General features: G+C 41.6%; 1 protein-coding gene across 3 annotated transcripts; it reads left to right on the top strand.

The window, feature by feature from the left end:
* Positions 1-2: 2 nt before the first annotated feature.
* Positions 3-17,667, top strand: MEIG1 (meiosis/spermiogenesis associated 1). Of its 3 annotated transcripts, none has more exons than XM_056482127.1 (5): positions 3-81; positions 2,137-2,269; positions 4,118-4,280; positions 10,325-10,438; positions 13,261-17,667. In XM_056482127.1, exons 2-5 carry the CDS (start codon positions 2,166-2,168, stop codon positions 13,321-13,323), a joined length of 444 nt encoding a protein of 147 aa, XP_056338102.1. In that variant the 5' UTR covers positions 3-81; positions 2,137-2,165; the 3' UTR covers positions 13,324-17,667. The 3 variants fall into 3 exon arrangements, with proteins under 3 accessions (XP_056338102.1, XP_056338101.1, XP_056338100.1); XM_056482125.1 differs by lacking the exon at positions 3-81 and adding an exon at positions 134-227; XM_056482126.1 differs by lacking the exon at positions 3-81 and adding an exon at positions 125-227 and having other exon boundaries at positions 6,316-17,665.
* The last annotated feature ends 285 nt before the right edge of the window (positions 17,668-17,952 follow it).

The following is a 17,952-nucleotide window of genomic DNA, read 5'->3' as shown; positions in this document are numbered from 1 at the left end:
GCCGTGAGGGGACTGCCGTGAGGGGCGCCGCCGCCCCGCCCCGCCCCAGAAGAGTCCCCGTTTTGCGTCTCTTGAGCCGAGGTGGGCCGCCTTAAGCGCTGGGTGGGCGGGTTGTGGCCGTGGCGGGCGGAGCAGGGTGAAATTAAGGTCGCGGCGCAGTTGGGGATGCAGGCCGGGATGTCTGCCTGAGCCCCTCGGAATGTACAAGGAGCTGTCGGGCAGAATAGGTAGAAGCCGCTGGAAAGAGGGGAACGTAGATTAGATTTTAGGAAGATTTTTTTTTTTTACAGTGCAGGCGGTGAGGCCCTGGGACAGGTTTCCCAGTGAGATTGTGCCGTCCCGGGACAGTTCAAGGCCAGGTTGGATGGGGCTTTTGGCCAAACTGATTTAATGGAAAGTGTCCCTGCTCATGGCAGAGAGTTGGAACGTGATGATCTTTAAGGTCCTTTCCAACCCCTTGCCATCCTAGGAAATCTCTTACTCGCTCTTCTGAGACCCCAGGCGCTGTGTTTGCTGACTTGGGTTAAGTGATGTAGAGGCGCAGCCGTCTCCTCCCGCTGCTCTGCCCCAGGGCCTCTCCTGCCTGGGGACATGGAGCTCCTTGTCCGGCTGAGGATGCAGCAGGGCCCCCGTTCCGCTTGATACCCTGCACCTGGCCCTACTCTTCAGCTTCGGCTTTGCTGGTGAATTTGGGTGTGCACCCTAGGTTTACCAAAATGGTTGAAGGTACAGACACCACTCCTCCCCAGCACCAGGCACACAGGCTGTGACCCGCAGCCCTGCTCCACCTGCTGACATGGAGCCCCTCACTCATGATAGCCCTCCCCCAGTAGCTATTTTTTCAGGACATGTCCTTGTCCTGTTCCTGTTCCAGTGGTTGAAAAATTAGTACCCCCAACAATGGGCCAGAGGTGCTCATACCCCCAGCCTGACTCCAGGAGCTGGCATCAGTGTTTACTCATACACAGGTCTCACCAGGAGCTGGCACTTTGTCCTTGCAGCACATACACATGTGAAATACAGCGTTTATGCAAAGAGACAGTTAAGATTTAAGATAAAATAGGGTAGGACAGTCTGTGATGATCAGGTGTGGGGTTTAGCTGGGCATGTTATACTGATTGGCCCTATTTTACACAGTACAGGCTTATTTTATACTCCTTTCTGTCTATTTCCATCTTTGCTTCTCCTGCTCCTGCATATTCCTCACAGATCTCCACAGTTCCATGGATTCCCACATCTCTCCAAGTTTGAGTCCCCCTGGTTAAGTCTTACCAGTGTAAAGTCCAGGTTGATCTCCCTGGATGTCATTCCTGTAGTTTCCCGATATCCCATATATTAGTGCTAGAGTTGAGGTTTGTTTATCAGTGTTTGTTTTGCCAGGTCCTTGTCTCTACATATTTTGTTTGTTTCCCCCTTTTCCCCAGATTTCCCATTTGACAAGGTCCCTGATCAGATAACCTTGCTGGAATAAACATTCTCACACTTCACATTCCCCATAACTGGCCGGTGTGGTTCTCATCATCACTTTCCTCATTTGCTGCTCAGGTTTGAGTCCCCATATATTGTTTTATGGCTTCCTCCCTTTCCTGTAAGCCCGTGTTGCAGTGAAAATGGTCCCTGAGCAGATGCCCCAAGGGAGCAGACACTCTCCTCCCACAAACCCTTGCAGCTTGTGTAACTGTTCAGGAAACCACCATCTGAGCCCAGGCTAGTTAGGATTCCACAGTAATTATGTTATGATTAACATTAAAAAATGTGTTCCCAAGGCCAAAGTACTAACTGTTTACCCTAAATTAGGAGCAGGCAAACATTGTCATCTTAGCAAAGTCCACTTCACTGTTCAAAAATTCCCCTTAAATAAAAAGCGTTAATATTAAACTGAATATTTTCTTACCATTCTCTTGTCTTCTTTATTTGCTTTTATCTCTCTGTTGTCATTCATCTCTTCCCTGAATTCCTGGTTGGAGTACAGCTGTCCCCTGCTCTGGTACAATGAGAACAGCTCTGTGCCTGGAGCTCGGACACACAATAGACAAAGAGTATAATTTTTAAATAGCAGCCCCAAAATGGGATGCTTTCATTATACAAAGTCACAAAGCTGGAACTTTCAATATATGATTTTTATTTTTTGGGCAGAAACGCCTGTGGACACACACTGTGAATTAATGGTGACTCACAAAGTGTCAGACCTCCCCACATGTCTTGAAGAAAAATATTCATTAGGTGAATCCAGCACGTCCTGTGAAGAAGTACTTAACACTAATGACATGTAAGTTATCACAAGACACTTAATTTCATTATAGCTTAGCATTTATTAAGATCTAATGTTATTGCTAATCATATTGACTGTCTGAAGTCAATATTGACTGACAACAGTGCTCGTCAAACACTGATGAACAAATACAGAGCTTGAAAAATCCTGTGATGGCTCCAAAAGAGCCCTTTGCAGCACAGGAGAAAAAAAAAAACTTACATTGAGATAGCTATCTCAAAGACTATCCTCAATTTAGAATAAGGATCTGGGCTTATTCTGTTAATTTGTATTTGATACCTCATAACCAGGTGGGAAATTTACTTTTTAATTTTAGTAAAAGGCTACTTTCAATTGCAAAATGCTCCGGTGCCTGATAAAAGAATGTTTGGAGTACTGAACTGCAAGAAATTATTTAATGCTGCTAGAAAAATGCCTTTTTACATATTTTTACAGATCTCTAATAAAGCATATTTGGTAAAAGATGAAAGGCCCTTTCTTTGTCTTCTGATGGATCTCATGATGTTTCAGATGAAAGGTGTGCAGACTTCTTTCTGCTAGTTCCACATTGTGATAACAATAATTCTGGATACAGTTTTCCCAATGATTTTTATCCTGTGCTGCGAGAATTTTTTTTTCCAATTTCTGCTTTTCTAAAAGACTAGTGACATTTTGCATTTCATAAGATTTCAGCAATCAACTTTTCAAGCTCTCTGTTGATGTAGGAACTTGCCAAGTAAAGAAATTGGGCAAGCTTTGAAGGCAGCATCCTACCCACAGGGAAGGAGGCTGTATTCATCCTCTCACTGCAAAATCCAGCAGCTTTCATTCCTTGGAGATACTTTCCTAATTATGAAACTGAAGCTTGTTGACATTTCAAAACCGGGAAAGGACTCATCTCTGCTCATACCTGCTAGGCATGATAGTGATATGTGTGTTTTGCAGAAGCAACAAAAGTTCTATTTGAGTAGTAAAATAAGATATGCTTAGGAAAGCAAATGCAAGAAATTCAGATATAAGGCAGAAGTCAATTTTTTTTTAATGTAGTTTAAATCCATCCCTGGTGAGTATCCACTGTCTGCAATTTTTTTATTGCTTTTTTTGTTGCTATTGTTTTTAGTTTTAGTTAGTTTGTTCGTTTGTTTTCATTTATCTATTTGATTAATTTTCTTTCCATTTTGAGTTTCAGCTTGTCCCAGTTCTGCTCTTTTCAGGTTTAGCAGTTGATTAACCTGTTTGCTACGTCTCAGCAGACTGAACAAATGGGTTTTGTGTGAGGAGGAAGTCAGGGGCAGTCAGTTTGATTGGGCAAAGGTAGAAAGGAGTGAATTCTGGTATGGTGTGTGCCTTGTCTCCTTATCCAGTTTATCTCTGAAGACCTTACCTCTGTCATTGGCACTGTGGCCATGTCACTGAATGTGCATTTCTTCTTTCCCATCCTGAGTGTTTGCTGTTGTTTAGTAACAGCCCAGATCTTCATTCTATGGTTCCCAGTTTGGTGTCACTTCAGGAGGAAGAAAGAAAAATCTGGTCATTTTCCTGCCTGCCCCAAGGGGTCAGCAATTGCAAACATGTGAAATTCAAAAATACTGTATTTAATATTTTTTAATGCATCTATATGCACAATTAAATTTTAGGAAGGTTGAGTCGAGATGTATATGGAAGTACAAATGAGTTGGGTTTGTTTGAGAACAAGTAGTGCATTTAATTTTATTCTAACTGCTTATAACTTTCCTTTTTTAACCTCAGATTTTGAACTCTGTAATTCCTTTATTTTAAAATTTTGTTCTGTCCATTACTCTGTGTCTCCAACAAAATCAATTGCTTCTGTCTTCTCTATTTAATTTTTTTAAAATCTAATTTCAGGAAGATGTCTGAAGTTTCCAAAGTCATGACTAAAGCTGAAATCAAACCAAAATCTATGCATCGTGCCAAAATATGGTCAGATGATGTAGAGAACTTATACAGATTTCAGCAAGCTGGATACAGAGATGAGGTGGAATATAAACAAGTAAAACAAGTTGATAAGGTAAGATTTAGAACTTTGTAAGAGTTACTACTTTAAACTTCTGTCTCATGTGAAATGATTACATAAAAGTGGACATGCTGCTTATTTTCTTTCATTTCAGCTATGTTCTGGTACAATGTGTTCCTCACAGGTTTAACTTCATTTCTTGAGCTTTTGTTAACTGTGTAGAATAACTCATTTCACAGAAGTGAAACAGAAACACTACCCAGCCTGTGTTTTGTTCCCCCTCTGATGCACTTAGAAGCATCACAGATCTCTTTGAACAGATGTAGCTGATGTCCAAAGGAATAATTCAGAGGGAAGAAATATTTCTGAGTGAGTTCTCTGAAGTTTCCCCATTAATCTATCAATAGACTTGATAGGAAACTCTTAGATTGTCCATGGAGTCAATAGACTGTCAATAGATTTTGTGGGAAACTCGTAGATGTCCATGGAGTCAGTCCTGTGTCATTGCGACTGCTTCAGTTTGCAGCTGGGTTGTGTGCTAGCACAGTCAGGCTTTGTGCACACTCAGAACTTGGCCTCTATCAAAATGATGCCCACAATGGAAATATTTGATGCCAGCTGCTAAAGGCTCTTGTCAACACCAAGGACTTGTGCCTCTGCTCACTACAGTTGGTGGTGATGCTCCCCAGCACATCAAATGAGCTATTGAGTAGTGACCAAATATCCAGTGGCCACTAAAGGTTCAAAATAACAACCAACAGGTTAATACAACAAACAATATATAATTTTTATTACAGCTCTGTAATTTATCTTCCAAAGCAGAAAATACAGTATGAAGAACAGACTTTTAAAAGATGTTAACCAAGAAACCACAGAAAGTTCCAAGAAACTCCCTATCCAGTTAACTCAAAACACAGCAAAACACATTGATGTGCACAATAAGATGCTGTTTATTATTTTATCTTGGGCTCTGATACCACTGCAAAGGCTGTGCTATAATTTTCAGTAGTTGCAGAAGGAAATCACAGAATTATTGTAGTAGGATCTGTGTGCTTAAGATTTATGACAGGGCACAACCACTGGCAGTTAAACCCTGATGAAAGTTAAAGAATACCACTGACTCATTGTAATGTGAGTGTGCATTCTGTTCTAGCCTGCCAGGGCTTGGCAGTCATTCTCTTTCAACTTAGATATTCCAAAATGTCTTGTTTAGTCCATATTAGGTTTCTATAATGCAGTTGTTAATAAAGATGCAATTATAATGTCAGTGGAATGAATTTTAAGGCTGTTTTATTTAGACAGACAATGTAAATAACACAGCTGTGTGCCTGAAGTTATCAGGTAAGCTATGAAACCACATCTAGGGCTCTCCAATTAGATAATGCTCTAGTCTGACGTCCTGTTGTCAGCTCTGCCTGGAAGAGAGATAAGATGCTTGTCACCTGATTTTTAAGGATTAGTTTAATCAGAAGCAGTCATAGATGCTCAAGCTGAAAGAGCTACTAAAGCTGTTGAATGTGCAAATGCTGAAGCCTTTAATTTAAAACTTTGCTCTGTGGAATAGCAAAGAGCACCAGGGTGATGCTGGGTTGATGTGGGACTGATCCCACTCTGAGACTGATACAGTCTGCAGCTTACTTTATTTTCATGAAATTTCTAATAAAAAGTACATTTTTCTTGGTCAAAAGGACCTGAAAGAAACCTTTAAGTGTACATCATCTTACAGAAGCAGACTCTTGCAGCCTCTCAGATTACTGAATAACAGAATAGCATCAATGTTCTATTCCTAAACAAGGTGTTTTAAAAACTTTGACTTGTCCAATTTTAAATTAGCCTGTTAAATAACTTTAGATTCCTATTTCTAGGCTTTTCAGATCACATAACTTTATTATAAACCTGAAAACTGGTTTTTGTCATTTTGTTCTCAATCTGTTTTTAAAAGTTCAGCAAGTTAATAGAAAAGTAGTATTTAGATGCAAATGAGAGTTTCCTATGGAATTATATCCTGTATTCCTTGCATTGTCATGCACAAACATCATGTAATGTGAACATGTTCGGGTGATTTTATATCCTTTTGTTCTACTTGTAGGTAGAGTGCTGGCCAGAAACTGGATTTGTTAAGAAACTTCAGAGAAGGGACAATACATTCTATTATTACAATAGGCAAAGAGAATGTGAAGACAAAGATGTCCGTAAAGTGAAAATTTATGTGTATTAGTGTTGTTACTGTTCTGGTTGGTTTGTTTTTTAAGTTGTTTCTTAAGACCTGCAAGTAAATGAATTGTGTAATCTGTTGTCTTAAGTATCCATGTCATGCTTAGATAGAAAGGTGAGTACTGGAAATGTAGGGAAGCCTGAACTATAGAGATAGAAACTTTACTTTTTCTTCCTATAACCAAAAGTCTTATTATTCCTCATTTTCCTGGTTACACGTGCTTCGACATAGATCTAGAAAGCTGGTAAATGGGCATCATATATTTCAGTTAACTGTATAACATCCATTGTAAATATAGGCATCAGTCTTTATTCCAAACAATATAATCTTGTTGACACTGGTTGATGTCACCCACAGTCTCTTGATGTATCTAAGGGTTATGAGACTCCAAAGGGCCAAAGTGAGGCCAGAGCACTGACTTAACATTTCCTTGGAGCAGAGCAAGAAAAACAAGCAAAGAATTTAAGTGAAGGATGCTGAACAGTCAAGTAACAATGGCCAGTGCTGAGCTGCAGATATAAAAGCTGATTATTGTGATAGAAAGAGTGACAACAGTAATGTCCTTTTGTCTATCTCCAAAGTGTTTTTGTCAGGTGTCACTATTAATTACTCAAAGAGGAAGTATTAATTGACTTAGTAGCATATGCCTTCTTGCAGGGCTGGATTGTAGATTCACAGGTGTTGGGAGCATGCAGTATAAAACTCCAGGGGAACATGAAATCCACGCTCAGGAATATTCAGGGGAAAATGACATACACAGATGATATGTGGATTTCTGGGCAGAATTTATCTCATCTATCTTCTAATGTCACATTATCAAAGGGGCACAATTTTTTCCTTTTAAGTGCAGCTATGTAACATTTTCTTTGAATGTGCTGCTGTAACATCAGCTCTGCAGTAGCTGCCCATACCTGGGCTATTGAGACACTCAATGAAGATGAGAGACTGTACTTACCTTCACTCATGAGGGGATTTAATTAAACTCTTGATAACTGACCAGTAGAACAGATTGTTTTTATGTAAACCAGTAGGTGTGTTTGTGGTAGTTACAAACAAATTGTTATTAATATTTCCTATCTCTAGTCTGTTGACCAAGGTTATCTAAACTTAGTTTTAGGCATGAACTAGCAGTGTCTTATGGATGTTCCTAATTTATTTGAGCCTAAGGTGGAGGCAGACTTGAGAAACAGAGGACTTACAGCTCCCAGTCAAAATAAATAATATGGGTGCAATATATAAAAGACCTCATTGACAATGAGTGGTGATGATCTCATCCTGTTTAGACTACTTGGAAAGTTTTAGCTTAAATTTGTATGAGCTCTGTTAGAGAAATGACTGAAAGGTACTCTGAAGCAACCATAAAACTTATATTCCCAGAAGGTTTTAATGGCATATAAAGAGAGAGTTACTGCAATGTAGAAAAATAAAGCATTGCTACAATGAATGTCACTTCAGCTTTTCATTATGATTTATTTTATGCTTGGAGTGCTCTGGATGTACTTTTTTACGACAGGACTTTTTGCCTACTTTGCAGTTAAATAGTGGGAACAGAATAATTACCAGATAACCCATCTATTTTGTCATTTCAGTTTAGTGGATCTCACTTTGTTATAGATTTCTAAAAACAAAATGGACATGAAAACAGCCTTTAAAGAATTTCACCAAAAATATAGATGTGTTGTATAGCCAGCTCAAATTTATTGTAAGAAATTATTGCTATCAGCACACACAGAAGAAGTAAGAACATTTGGTACAGCCATTTTCTCAGTCTATAAAAAAGACATAGTTGGGCATTCGAGAGCAGGAATTAAAACTGCAGGTAACTTTTTATGATTTAATGTGGATTTTTTTCCCTCAATAAAGATTTTTAAAAGTTGAAACACATATAAGAGATTATTCTGGAATTTCCTCATTTTATCTGACTAGTACTCAATATTTTTGCAATATTGCTGGATGCTTCTGTCCGTATTTTAAAACTATGAGTGTGCATTTCTTGCAGCCAATGGCTATTTCACTTCAAAGAGTAGCATGGGAATTCATGTTCCAGTTTATATGAGTTGACAGATCCTTTCCACTTCGAGAGAGTGAAATATCTAGATATTACTTGCATTTTTCAGCATTGTCACTGTGAAAAAGGTTGAATGTCACTGTGATATTTAAAAGATTCACAGGATGAAAAAGAAAGACAAGCCTTGTAATTAGTAAGACCAGTTTACAGAGATGGCCTTTGTCAATACTGTGGTGAATTTGGGAGTTCTCTCAGCTCATTAGTGAAACAGCAAGTTTTGTATTGGCAGTGTTGGTTTCAGTTATAATTGTCCTTTGACACCCAGCTCATGCTAAACTTAAGGTAATGTGACCTGTCCTCCAGCCTGCCAAAGTTCCTCCTGACGGGGCTTTGGCTTTCAGCTGTGCTGGCTGAGTGTGAACCTGATACTTGAGCACCAACAAGGTTTCCTCTGCTGCCTATGTGCTGGATGTATCTCTCATAAAAGAACTCCATGTTTTCTCTTATCTGATACATCTGTAACTGAAATATTCTTACCTCAGTTTTAAGCAGGTGGAGAACACTGAGCTCATTTGTCCCTTAAGCTTATGAAGAAGTATCAGAAGTAAGCAATTTGAGGAAGCTGTGCTTCATTTAAGGGTGACACAGCAGTACTTATCAACATAAATAATTTCTGAACATCATTATGCAAACTCTTTTACTGAATTTTAAAGATCTAAACATCATATCTCAAGTTTTATTGCCTAGAGATGAAAATACATGCTATTTTTCTGATTTGAGTCGTAGTAATTCTGTAAAAAAATACTTTCCCATCTACTTATCTGTTGGTATTTCTCTTATCGGGGAATACTATACTGCTGTCAATGGCCATTTGCAGCAGCTCAAGGAATGGCTGGTGGCAAGGCTCTCTGTTAGCTTGCAGCTGCCTAAGCCTGATCTACTTGGTCTAATTCTAATTCCCTTCATAGCTTTGTACAAGAAGAATAAATCCTTTCTGTGCCTGTTGAAGCTCACAAGAGTAGGGAAAACAAAATTCCAAGACCTACTTTTCAGGCTTTGTGTTTGACTGCTTCAAGTGAAATGGCAAGAGTCAACCTTTGGTGTTCTAGGCTGGTGATCTCTGTTTTTCAGGCTTTACTGGAATCATTATGGAACAGTATTTTCTGGAAGTGATACCATGGCTGTTTGATTGTTTTGCAGTCACAGCAGCTCAAAGCTCCACACAGAAGGATGGTAGAAGTGTTTTGATTTTCACTTAGGCACCTGAATGCACAGTTGTTTTTCCATCTCTGAAGACATTGAACCTCAACCTTTTGGTTTTCAAATATGGTTCCATTGTTTCAAAGTGTTGAAAATAGTTGGCCTCAAACTCATTAAAAACAACTTTCTAACTCAGCAGCTGTTGGTGCTGCTTTTCCTCACATTGTCAATACAAATGGAGGCTGGAATGGAGTTCTCCTACATTCCTTGCAGGTTCTCTCCTGGTTGCATTGAATTTATCTTGTTCTTTGGATCTGCTTTCTCAGTAGTCTGCCTGTGCTAAGCACCTCTTGGCAACTGTAATTACTTTAAAAAACAGGGGTTTTTTTTGTTGTTGCAATTGAGACTTTATATTTAATTTAAGTCTGAAGCATAGCATCCTCACAAACAGCATTTGCGATGGTGACTAGGGAATGTCTACTAACAGCAGAGTTCCAGGGTGGCACCCAAAAAATCACTGCAACATAACTTTGAACAAACATAATCATTTTTATGGATGCTTTGTTCTGCCACTGTATTTATATCTCTCAGTGTTGAGACAGAATATCTTTGCTGCTTGTTGCTTTTGTGGCTCTTTTCCCCCTCAATACTCTTCTACATTTTCTGCCTTCACAGGCACTCCACACTCATGGATCCCTTGGAAACCCTGTCCAGTGTCCTCTATTCTGGCTCCCTCAACCAGCCCTGGCTCAGACCTTGAGTCTTTTCCAGGGGAGGCACACAGCAAAGGTAATCAAGGATGGGGTTTAATAAGAAGGCATGGGCTGCATCCATCAGGGGCCAGCCAGGTGATTGTCCTGCCCAAATGCTTGCTGTCATGTCTGATCCCTCCAGCCTCCTTCCTTGTCATCTTCCCAAGCTTCTTCCACCCTGATTCTTCCCTTCCTGTGTCTTTAATCATTTCCATAAACATCATGTAGTAAGTTTTGTTCAGTCCCCCAAGCTCCCTCAAATACTCCTCTAATTTCACACTAACCATGTTTTCTCTATCTTATCGGTTACAATATCGAGGCAGATCCTCTCCAAAGCCAGAACAGCTCCTTGAATAGCCTAGCAGTCAGTGCCTGTCGAGCTCTGACTTCCCTTCTTGTCTCTCTGATCTCATTAATGGTTGTGTGCCTGTGTGTTTAAATCACCGCTTTCCTCGTTATTTGTTATTTCTGTGATACAGAATAACCAAACAACTTACTGAAGCAGGTGCTCCCGGTTCCACTCGTCCTGTGGCAGGCTCCCCGGGCGCTTGGCAGCGCTCTGGGGCTGGTGTGGAGGCACCCGCGCACCGGAGCCCGCGGTGCTGCCGCTGCTGCACGTGCCCCGGCAGGCGGCAGCTCCGAGCACGGGGAGATACCGGGGAGGGAATGCCTAGAGGCAGGAGGAGGGGGAAGGGAGGCAAGAAGGGCACGGGTTCAGGGAAAGACGAGCAGGTTAAAGAGTCAAACACAGACATGCATCATCAGCATTTTGTCAGCAATCTCGTACCCACAGAAACCCTGCTGGCAGCTCTTGCTGGTTAGGGAAGTAGATGTGGTCCCAGTTCCTCGCTGCAGATGTTCCTCCTGTCTTGGCAGGAGCGCCCAAATACTTCATCCAAGGGAGAGCTGTCCTGCTTGGGTGGATAAACTGCTGCTGTGGATAAATAAGCTGCTTGGGGAATGGAGCAAAAAGCAGGGAGACTGGATATATGGCAGGCACTTCATGTTTGCCCAGGGTGTCTAGAGGATGTCTGCTGTGCTCTCCTGGGGAGCATCCTCGTGCCAAGGACACGATGTTCCAGCCAGTGCTGGGATGTGAGTGAGGAGGAGCCAGCAGGTGGGCTGCAAGTGTGAGGAGATAAGTGCTAGGATGCTGTGCCTGGAGACATGGGCTGGAGCCAGGCAAAAACAGCACAGGGATGTGTTGGGCAGTGTTTCTGGAGAAAAGAGCCTGGTGGCCCTGCAGATCAACCTCTTTCTGTAGCTCTGCTTTCCCAAAGCTACAGACAGTGGAGCCCTTGCTCTGTGGTGGTTACAACCTGCCAACTCCTATCCTAACCTCCCTGAGAGATACACATCCATCTTGTTCAGAAGGAACTTGAGTCACAATCCAGAAGGACCCTTCTTCCCTCCACTAGACCCTTCAAAAAGGAGATCGCCTGTGTATTAGAGCTGAAAGATCATTGTTTGGAGGAGATGCTAATTAAAAACATGAAATATCTCTTTGATAGCCTATCACAACTTTGGTCTCAGCAAATGAGAAAGATTACTACACTTGCAATTACAAAGCCAGAGATCTATTTAAACATCAGGGATCAGTAGATTAATATTTTGTCAGACCAGAGCAATATTTCAACAGAGAAGATAGGTAGATAGATGACAGACATATTGAAAGATCTGAAGAGTGAGTTCAGAAGAGGTGTTCAGAAGAGTTATTCATTGCCATAGAATGTTTATTGCAAACAGATTATTGAGAATGCAAGGCAACAGAAACAGAAGAAATATAAAAGCTTAAATATGTTATAGACAGTAAGAAGACATTCAAATGTCTTAACTAAGGGAATCTTAACTTAGAATTAGCTTCTCTGTTATTTACAGTCTTACCATTTATGTCCATCAGTTAGGAAAAACATCACACCAAATGTTCATAATTCCTGCTTTACTGTATCAGAGCAAGGTAGTAGGATCCATCTATACCAGATAAAATAATTTACCATTTGTATCTGTGGAGGATGTGAAACATCACCTGCTAAATACAAACGTTTTCAGTTCAGAAGTCTTGGGTCATGTACACTTCCAGTCTTAAGACCAGTAGCTCAGTACTCTAATTTCACTAATTTTAGATCTTAACAACCTTTGCAAAACTGGAGAGGTGCCAGAGAACGGATGGAGGGTCAACATGAATTAGTACTTAAAAGGGAATGATATGAGACTGGATAAACAGACTCTGATCAGGGATAAATTAATGAAATAGTTACACAGAAACTCTGTCAATAGAGGTCAATAAGTATTTTCCACTGTTCTTCACTGATCACACACATCTTGTCTGATACAGACAAGGTGGAAACAGAGATGTAAGACAGATACAGAGCAAGCAGAGGTTTTGTTTCTGGAACATTATTTTACTGCCTGAGGACTAACACTGTTTCCAAACACTGTCATCAGCCTCAGCCCAGAGTTAGCTGACTATAAGCAGTGACTTGTGCAGTGCGAGACCCTGAGATGAGAGTTCTTACCTCTCACTTGGGATGGAGCCCTCTGCCCTCAGACTCCATGAAATCCATAAACTACTGAGATAACAGCTCCCTTGTGCAAATAGGATTTGCATGCATGACTTGCTTTTCAATTGAGGCTGTAGCCACTGCAGGTTTTGAATTGCACATGCCCATGGAGAAGAAAAAAGCCTGCAGTTGGGGCAGTGCCAGCTGGAAACATTTCAGCACAAGAGGCAGCAGTTTGGATCTCAGGCAGATGTTTTAGTCAGCCTCTGGCTAGCCATTGTTTAATGGAGCATGTACCTCAGGAACATTGAGTTTTGGGAAAGAAAATCTCTTTCTCCTGGATGTGCTTGGCTGACAGGTAGCCTTGAGGTGGCTTTGGAAGATGGACGAGCCACAGAGACCCTCACAGCTGGTGGGATGACCTCTCAAAGTGTGCTTGCTGTGGTTTTCTAACTCACCTCTCTGCAGAGGATCATAGAATCCTGCATTTTGAGGTTGGGGTAGTGCCAAAGGAGAGCATATGCACATAATAAGGAAGGACAAATAGGTGAATAATTTTCTTTTCTGTTCATCCCATCTGTGGAAAGCTTAAATGATAAGATGGAAATCCTGCAAAATCAGGAGGTGGTACTGCTGCTCTGTGTCCTTTTGCTATTCAAAGCAGCTTTTTTCTTCTTGAAGATCAGTACCAGTGCATATTTTCCTGTGATGTTCCTGCCACCCTTGGTGGGGTGAAGGGTGATGTCAGACTTGCAGATGCAGCAGATGAGGTGCTGTTTTGCTGTTCAGCTGATGTGTAAGGACCAGTGTCACATTGAGCTCTGTCCTCTGCTCTTCAAAGGGATGTTTTGAAGCAGCCCCACAGCTGCTGCCCTACTTACTCCTGCCACCAGCTCAGAGGAGCAGTTTACCAACTCCTTATACATCTATCAGAAGCCCAGGAGGGAAATTTGCATTGTATATGGATACACGTGCATATATTAATGAAACATTTATCTTAGTGAAGATATTTTTCTCAAAAATAAAAAATATTGAGGAAATTTTTCTCTAAATCTGTTGGACACTGACTCTCTGCTGAGATTTTGGAGCATGAAGGAGCAGATGGGAAAGTTTCTGCAATACATTAAGTAAGATAATGTAAAAGGGAGAATCCACAATCCTCATAAAAATTCAAATGCTGAAAAAACCACAAGAGAATGAAGATTATAATAATTCAGACAACACATCCTTGAATGAGAATGTTTCAGCTTCCTCATTTGCTCAGTCTCTCATCTGATGTCCAAGAGCTAAACGTAAATGTGGAAAAAGTGAAGTGAAATAGTTTTTCAGAACTGTTTGAAGCCTTTTGCCTGCATTCCAGAGCTCAGCTCAGGACTCCACCGGCTGAGGTTTGCACCAGATCTGTGAGGCCGTGCCTCCCTCTGCTGACTGCCTCTCCAGACCTCTCTCCTTGCCTGCAAATCATAAAAGGCCGTGGTTGTTTTCCCCCTCCTGTTGGGCTGATGTTCCTCCCCATGTCCCAGGCAATGACAGTGAAGTCTGAGGAGCTGTTGGATACAGGCTGCTCACATCAGCGCCAGCCCCACAGTGCCAGTGCGTGTCAGCCCTTTGTTCCCTTTGTGACATCTACCCTATGGGTCCCAGTGCCACTCATGTTCTCCATTAACTCTAAATTAAAGCATCCTTGTTTAGGAGAAAAACTCTGAAAGTAGTAAGGCAGAGACTCAAGGAAAGTTACCATAAACTGAGAGATGCCAGCAGAGACCTTTGGCACTGAATTTTTATTTTGTCTTTTTATGTTTTTAATTTTTTGGGTGGGGGTTTTGTGTTTGTTTTGTTTGTTTGTTTAGGTTGTTTTGTTTTGTTTTAAAGTTTGAATGTGTCTGTAACACCACTTGGTACCAGTTTTAAAATCTTTTGGTCTTTATAGGCAGTTACTAAGTAAAACTGACTGTGGGAACTGCAGAACTTAAAGGTTTTGGATTCTCTTCTCCTTTCACACACCCTCTACAGAAACTTCCTCTCATCTCAGCAGAACTTGTGCCCTCAGCAAAGGCAAGAAATGTACAATGTCAGCATGGCAGGATTAACTGAAAATCATGCCCCTTGCTCTGGGGGGAGGACCATGCTGGCTGTCCTTGAGCTGGTTGTCCCTTGATGATCTGCCAGGGTTGGGTCACCCTTTCTGTAGAGAGAGTCAAACCCAACTCTTCTGGGATGATGGAGAGTGTTGTAAATGTCCTCAAGTTGTGAGCTGATAGAGATGAGATTAAAGTCTATTCTAACAAACCTAGTTTGTTAGTCAGGTTTCCTTTGGACTTGAAAACACAGAGGAAAACAGCTCCTGGGTGCTCCAGGAGCTTTGTGTTGTGGAAGCTTTGTTAGAAAGCTCCGAGGAAACTGCTATCCTTTCAAAATAAAGTGTGCCAAGTAGAATAGCCCCAGAGCCATCATGCTGGGACCTGAGGGCTGTTTTTATAGTGCAAAAAACAATTACCAGGCTGTAATCAGTAACAGCTGTATTGGGAAACTGAAATCGCTACAGGGAAGGAGACAGGAGAGCAGGGTCTGCTCTTGCAGGAGCTGAGACTAAGATAAATGGCAGCAGAAAGCCCCTGCTACTGATGAATTATGGAATAAATTGATGCATAGAAGCCCCGGTGCATTAGATCACTTGAAAGGACACGCAGAACATCAGGGAGCCAGGTCAATGTGGGGCTGAAGGCAGCACTGCCTGCCCAGATGAGATACTGACCTCCACCCTGGGACTCCAACAGCCAGCTGGTGAGTTACAGAGGCAGCAGCATCAGTGACAGTGATATATAATTAGCCTTGGAATATATTGAAATTTTCATATCTGTGCACCCAGAGTACAGAGAAAAACACATGATGACTTCTATATAAATAAAATATTAGTCAGGAGAAAGCATATAGTCTTTTATAGTCTGTCTCTCCAAAGCTTTCTTCAATTTACAGCCCAAAGCTGTTTCTAGGAAGTGATGCCAGGAATATTTTTGAGGAAGGAGAGCTAAAGCTCGGCATGTAAACCTTGGAACTGCTGTAGCAGATGCAGCCAGCTGTGAGAAATGTATAACATACTAAATAAGACCAAGGGAGTTGTGTCCGACCTGAGCAGCACTTCAAGATTTCCTTTGATATTATTTCCTCCATTAAAAAGAAGGCTGTTTTTTATTTCAGACCCGAGAAGCACAGGTACTTTTCACTGAAGACTGATATACTTACTTTGAATTGTAGAAAGAAGTGGATCTGTTTGGTCTGTTACATTAGTGGTTCAATCAGACTCTCACTCATCAAATTACAGCTGCTTTCTACTGAGTGGCCACATCACCCAGGAAGCACTTTGATGCACAAGTGAGTGGTCCCGGTGGGAGATGTAGATTGGTTAAGTGGACAAGATGTGTAACACTTAAAAAACAAGATACTATAACAAAGCATGGGCTGAGAAGCAAGTAACTCGCCTGTCCCAATATTCACTGATTATGTGTAAGTAACAATTTGTGGTTTTCAGCAAGTTTTGCTTGTGTTTTGCATTTGTTCTGAATTATTCCCTGGATGTTGGAAGGTTTTGTCCCTTTGTCCCACTGAGCCATAACTCCCAAGTGTAAATGCAGTACTTGATGCAGGGCACTCCCACAGTCACCCCCCTCCAGGACTGCCATGCCCCACCCAGACCCTACAACCCCCTCAGTATTTAATCTGGGCACAGCCACAGCCTACTCAGGAATATAATTAATGTCCAAGTACTGAAAAGGGAGCATAGAACCAACCGTTCTGTAGGTCAAGAGCACTTGTATGTCAGGAAGCCACATCCTTCACACCATGGGATTGTTTATTCCAAGTGGCTCAAGCGGACATGAAGAGTCTCTCCACTGAGTCCTGGAGACTCTTCTTCCCCAACACTTACCTTGGGAATGACTGCTGGAGGGTTACAGGAGGCCTTTGTACCTTCCCACCCACTACTTCAGCTCAGGACACAATCAAGCTCATTGAAACTGCGATAATTTCCACCTTACTTGAATTCAAGACTTCTCACCTTTGCAGCGGCGGCGCTTTGGTGTCGGAGCTTGTTGAGCGCAGAGGCTGAGAGCAGATCGAGTGCTCCCGAGCCCTGTGTGCACAGCACAGCCCAGGCCGATGGCCCAGCAGCACTTGTGACCTAAAATGACAGAAATGTTTCGCAAGAGGAGCAGCTGATTTCACTGGGCTCTTGCTCAACAGCTGGGGAGCTCCCACGAGCCGTGACCAGTGACCTGCGGGGGACCTTGGATAATGGGGGGTGACAGGAATTGGAGCCATCAACAGCACAACTGCTCTGGCAGTTCCTATCTGCAACTGCTGTTGTTCTTTCTGGTCTTTTCACCTGCAGACCTGGCCTATGAATCTTTTCTGTCCAGCAAGAAGGAAATGGCTGTCCTGTTTCTGCTAGATTCCAGTGGTATTTAGGGGAGTTTGTCTTTTAGGGCAAAAAGCCTTCTGGAATCCCTGGGAAGGTACAGGGAGAGCAAGGTCAGGGGGAACCACAGAGTTCATTTGAGCAAAAAACTTAAAATCTGTCCTGGAAGCCACAACATTTAATGCACCTTAATTGGTTAATTTTCATCCTAAATTGCACTTGGAGAAAGATTGTATCCATCATGGTCTGGGGGATATCCAAGAGGAAAGCAATTTTCTGAGACCAAGTGATATAAATAGAAAAAATGAAAACAATTAAAAAGTAAAAAAACCCCAAACCAATAAAAATTAATTTAAATAAAAATAAAATTAGAAAATTAGCATAAATAAAAATAAATCAAAAATAACAACAAAATAATGCCCCCAGGCTTTCTCACATCAGCACATCAGCAGCTGCAAAGCAGCAGCAGCAGCAACAGTACATGGGATAACTTCAGTTAAGGAATGTGTACAGCAAAAGTGTTTCATTGCCACCAATCCCAGCCCCAGGAATATTCCCTCTCTTTTATTTAGTTTAGATGGGTAACTCATGTAGGGGACTGGGAAGAGCATGTGCAAGTTCATTTTTCAGAAGGAA

Source organism: Oenanthe melanoleuca, chromosome 1A (genome assembly GCF_029582105.1).
Source record: "Oenanthe melanoleuca isolate GR-GAL-2019-014 chromosome 1A, OMel1.0, whole genome shotgun sequence".
NCBI classification, from domain to species: Eukaryota; Metazoa; Chordata; class Aves; order Passeriformes; family Muscicapidae; genus Oenanthe; species Oenanthe melanoleuca.
This window is presented reverse-complemented; position numbering and strand designations above follow the sequence as displayed.

What these genes read in the sequence shown, in the direction of transcription:
- MEIG1 (XM_056482125.1), top strand. Translation starts at nt 200, where the DNA reads ATGTACAAGGAGCTGTCGGGCAGAATAG. An exon ending in AAGTAAAACAAGTTGATAAG is followed by an intron (nt 4,281 to 10,324) that starts GTAAGATTTAGA and finishes CTGCCTTCACAG; the next exon opens with GCACTCCACACTCATGGATC. An exon ending in AGGGGAGGCACACAGCAAAG is followed by an intron (nt 10,439 to 13,260) that starts GTAATCAAGGAT and finishes CTTGGCTGACAG; the next exon opens with GTAGCCTTGAGGTGGCTTTG.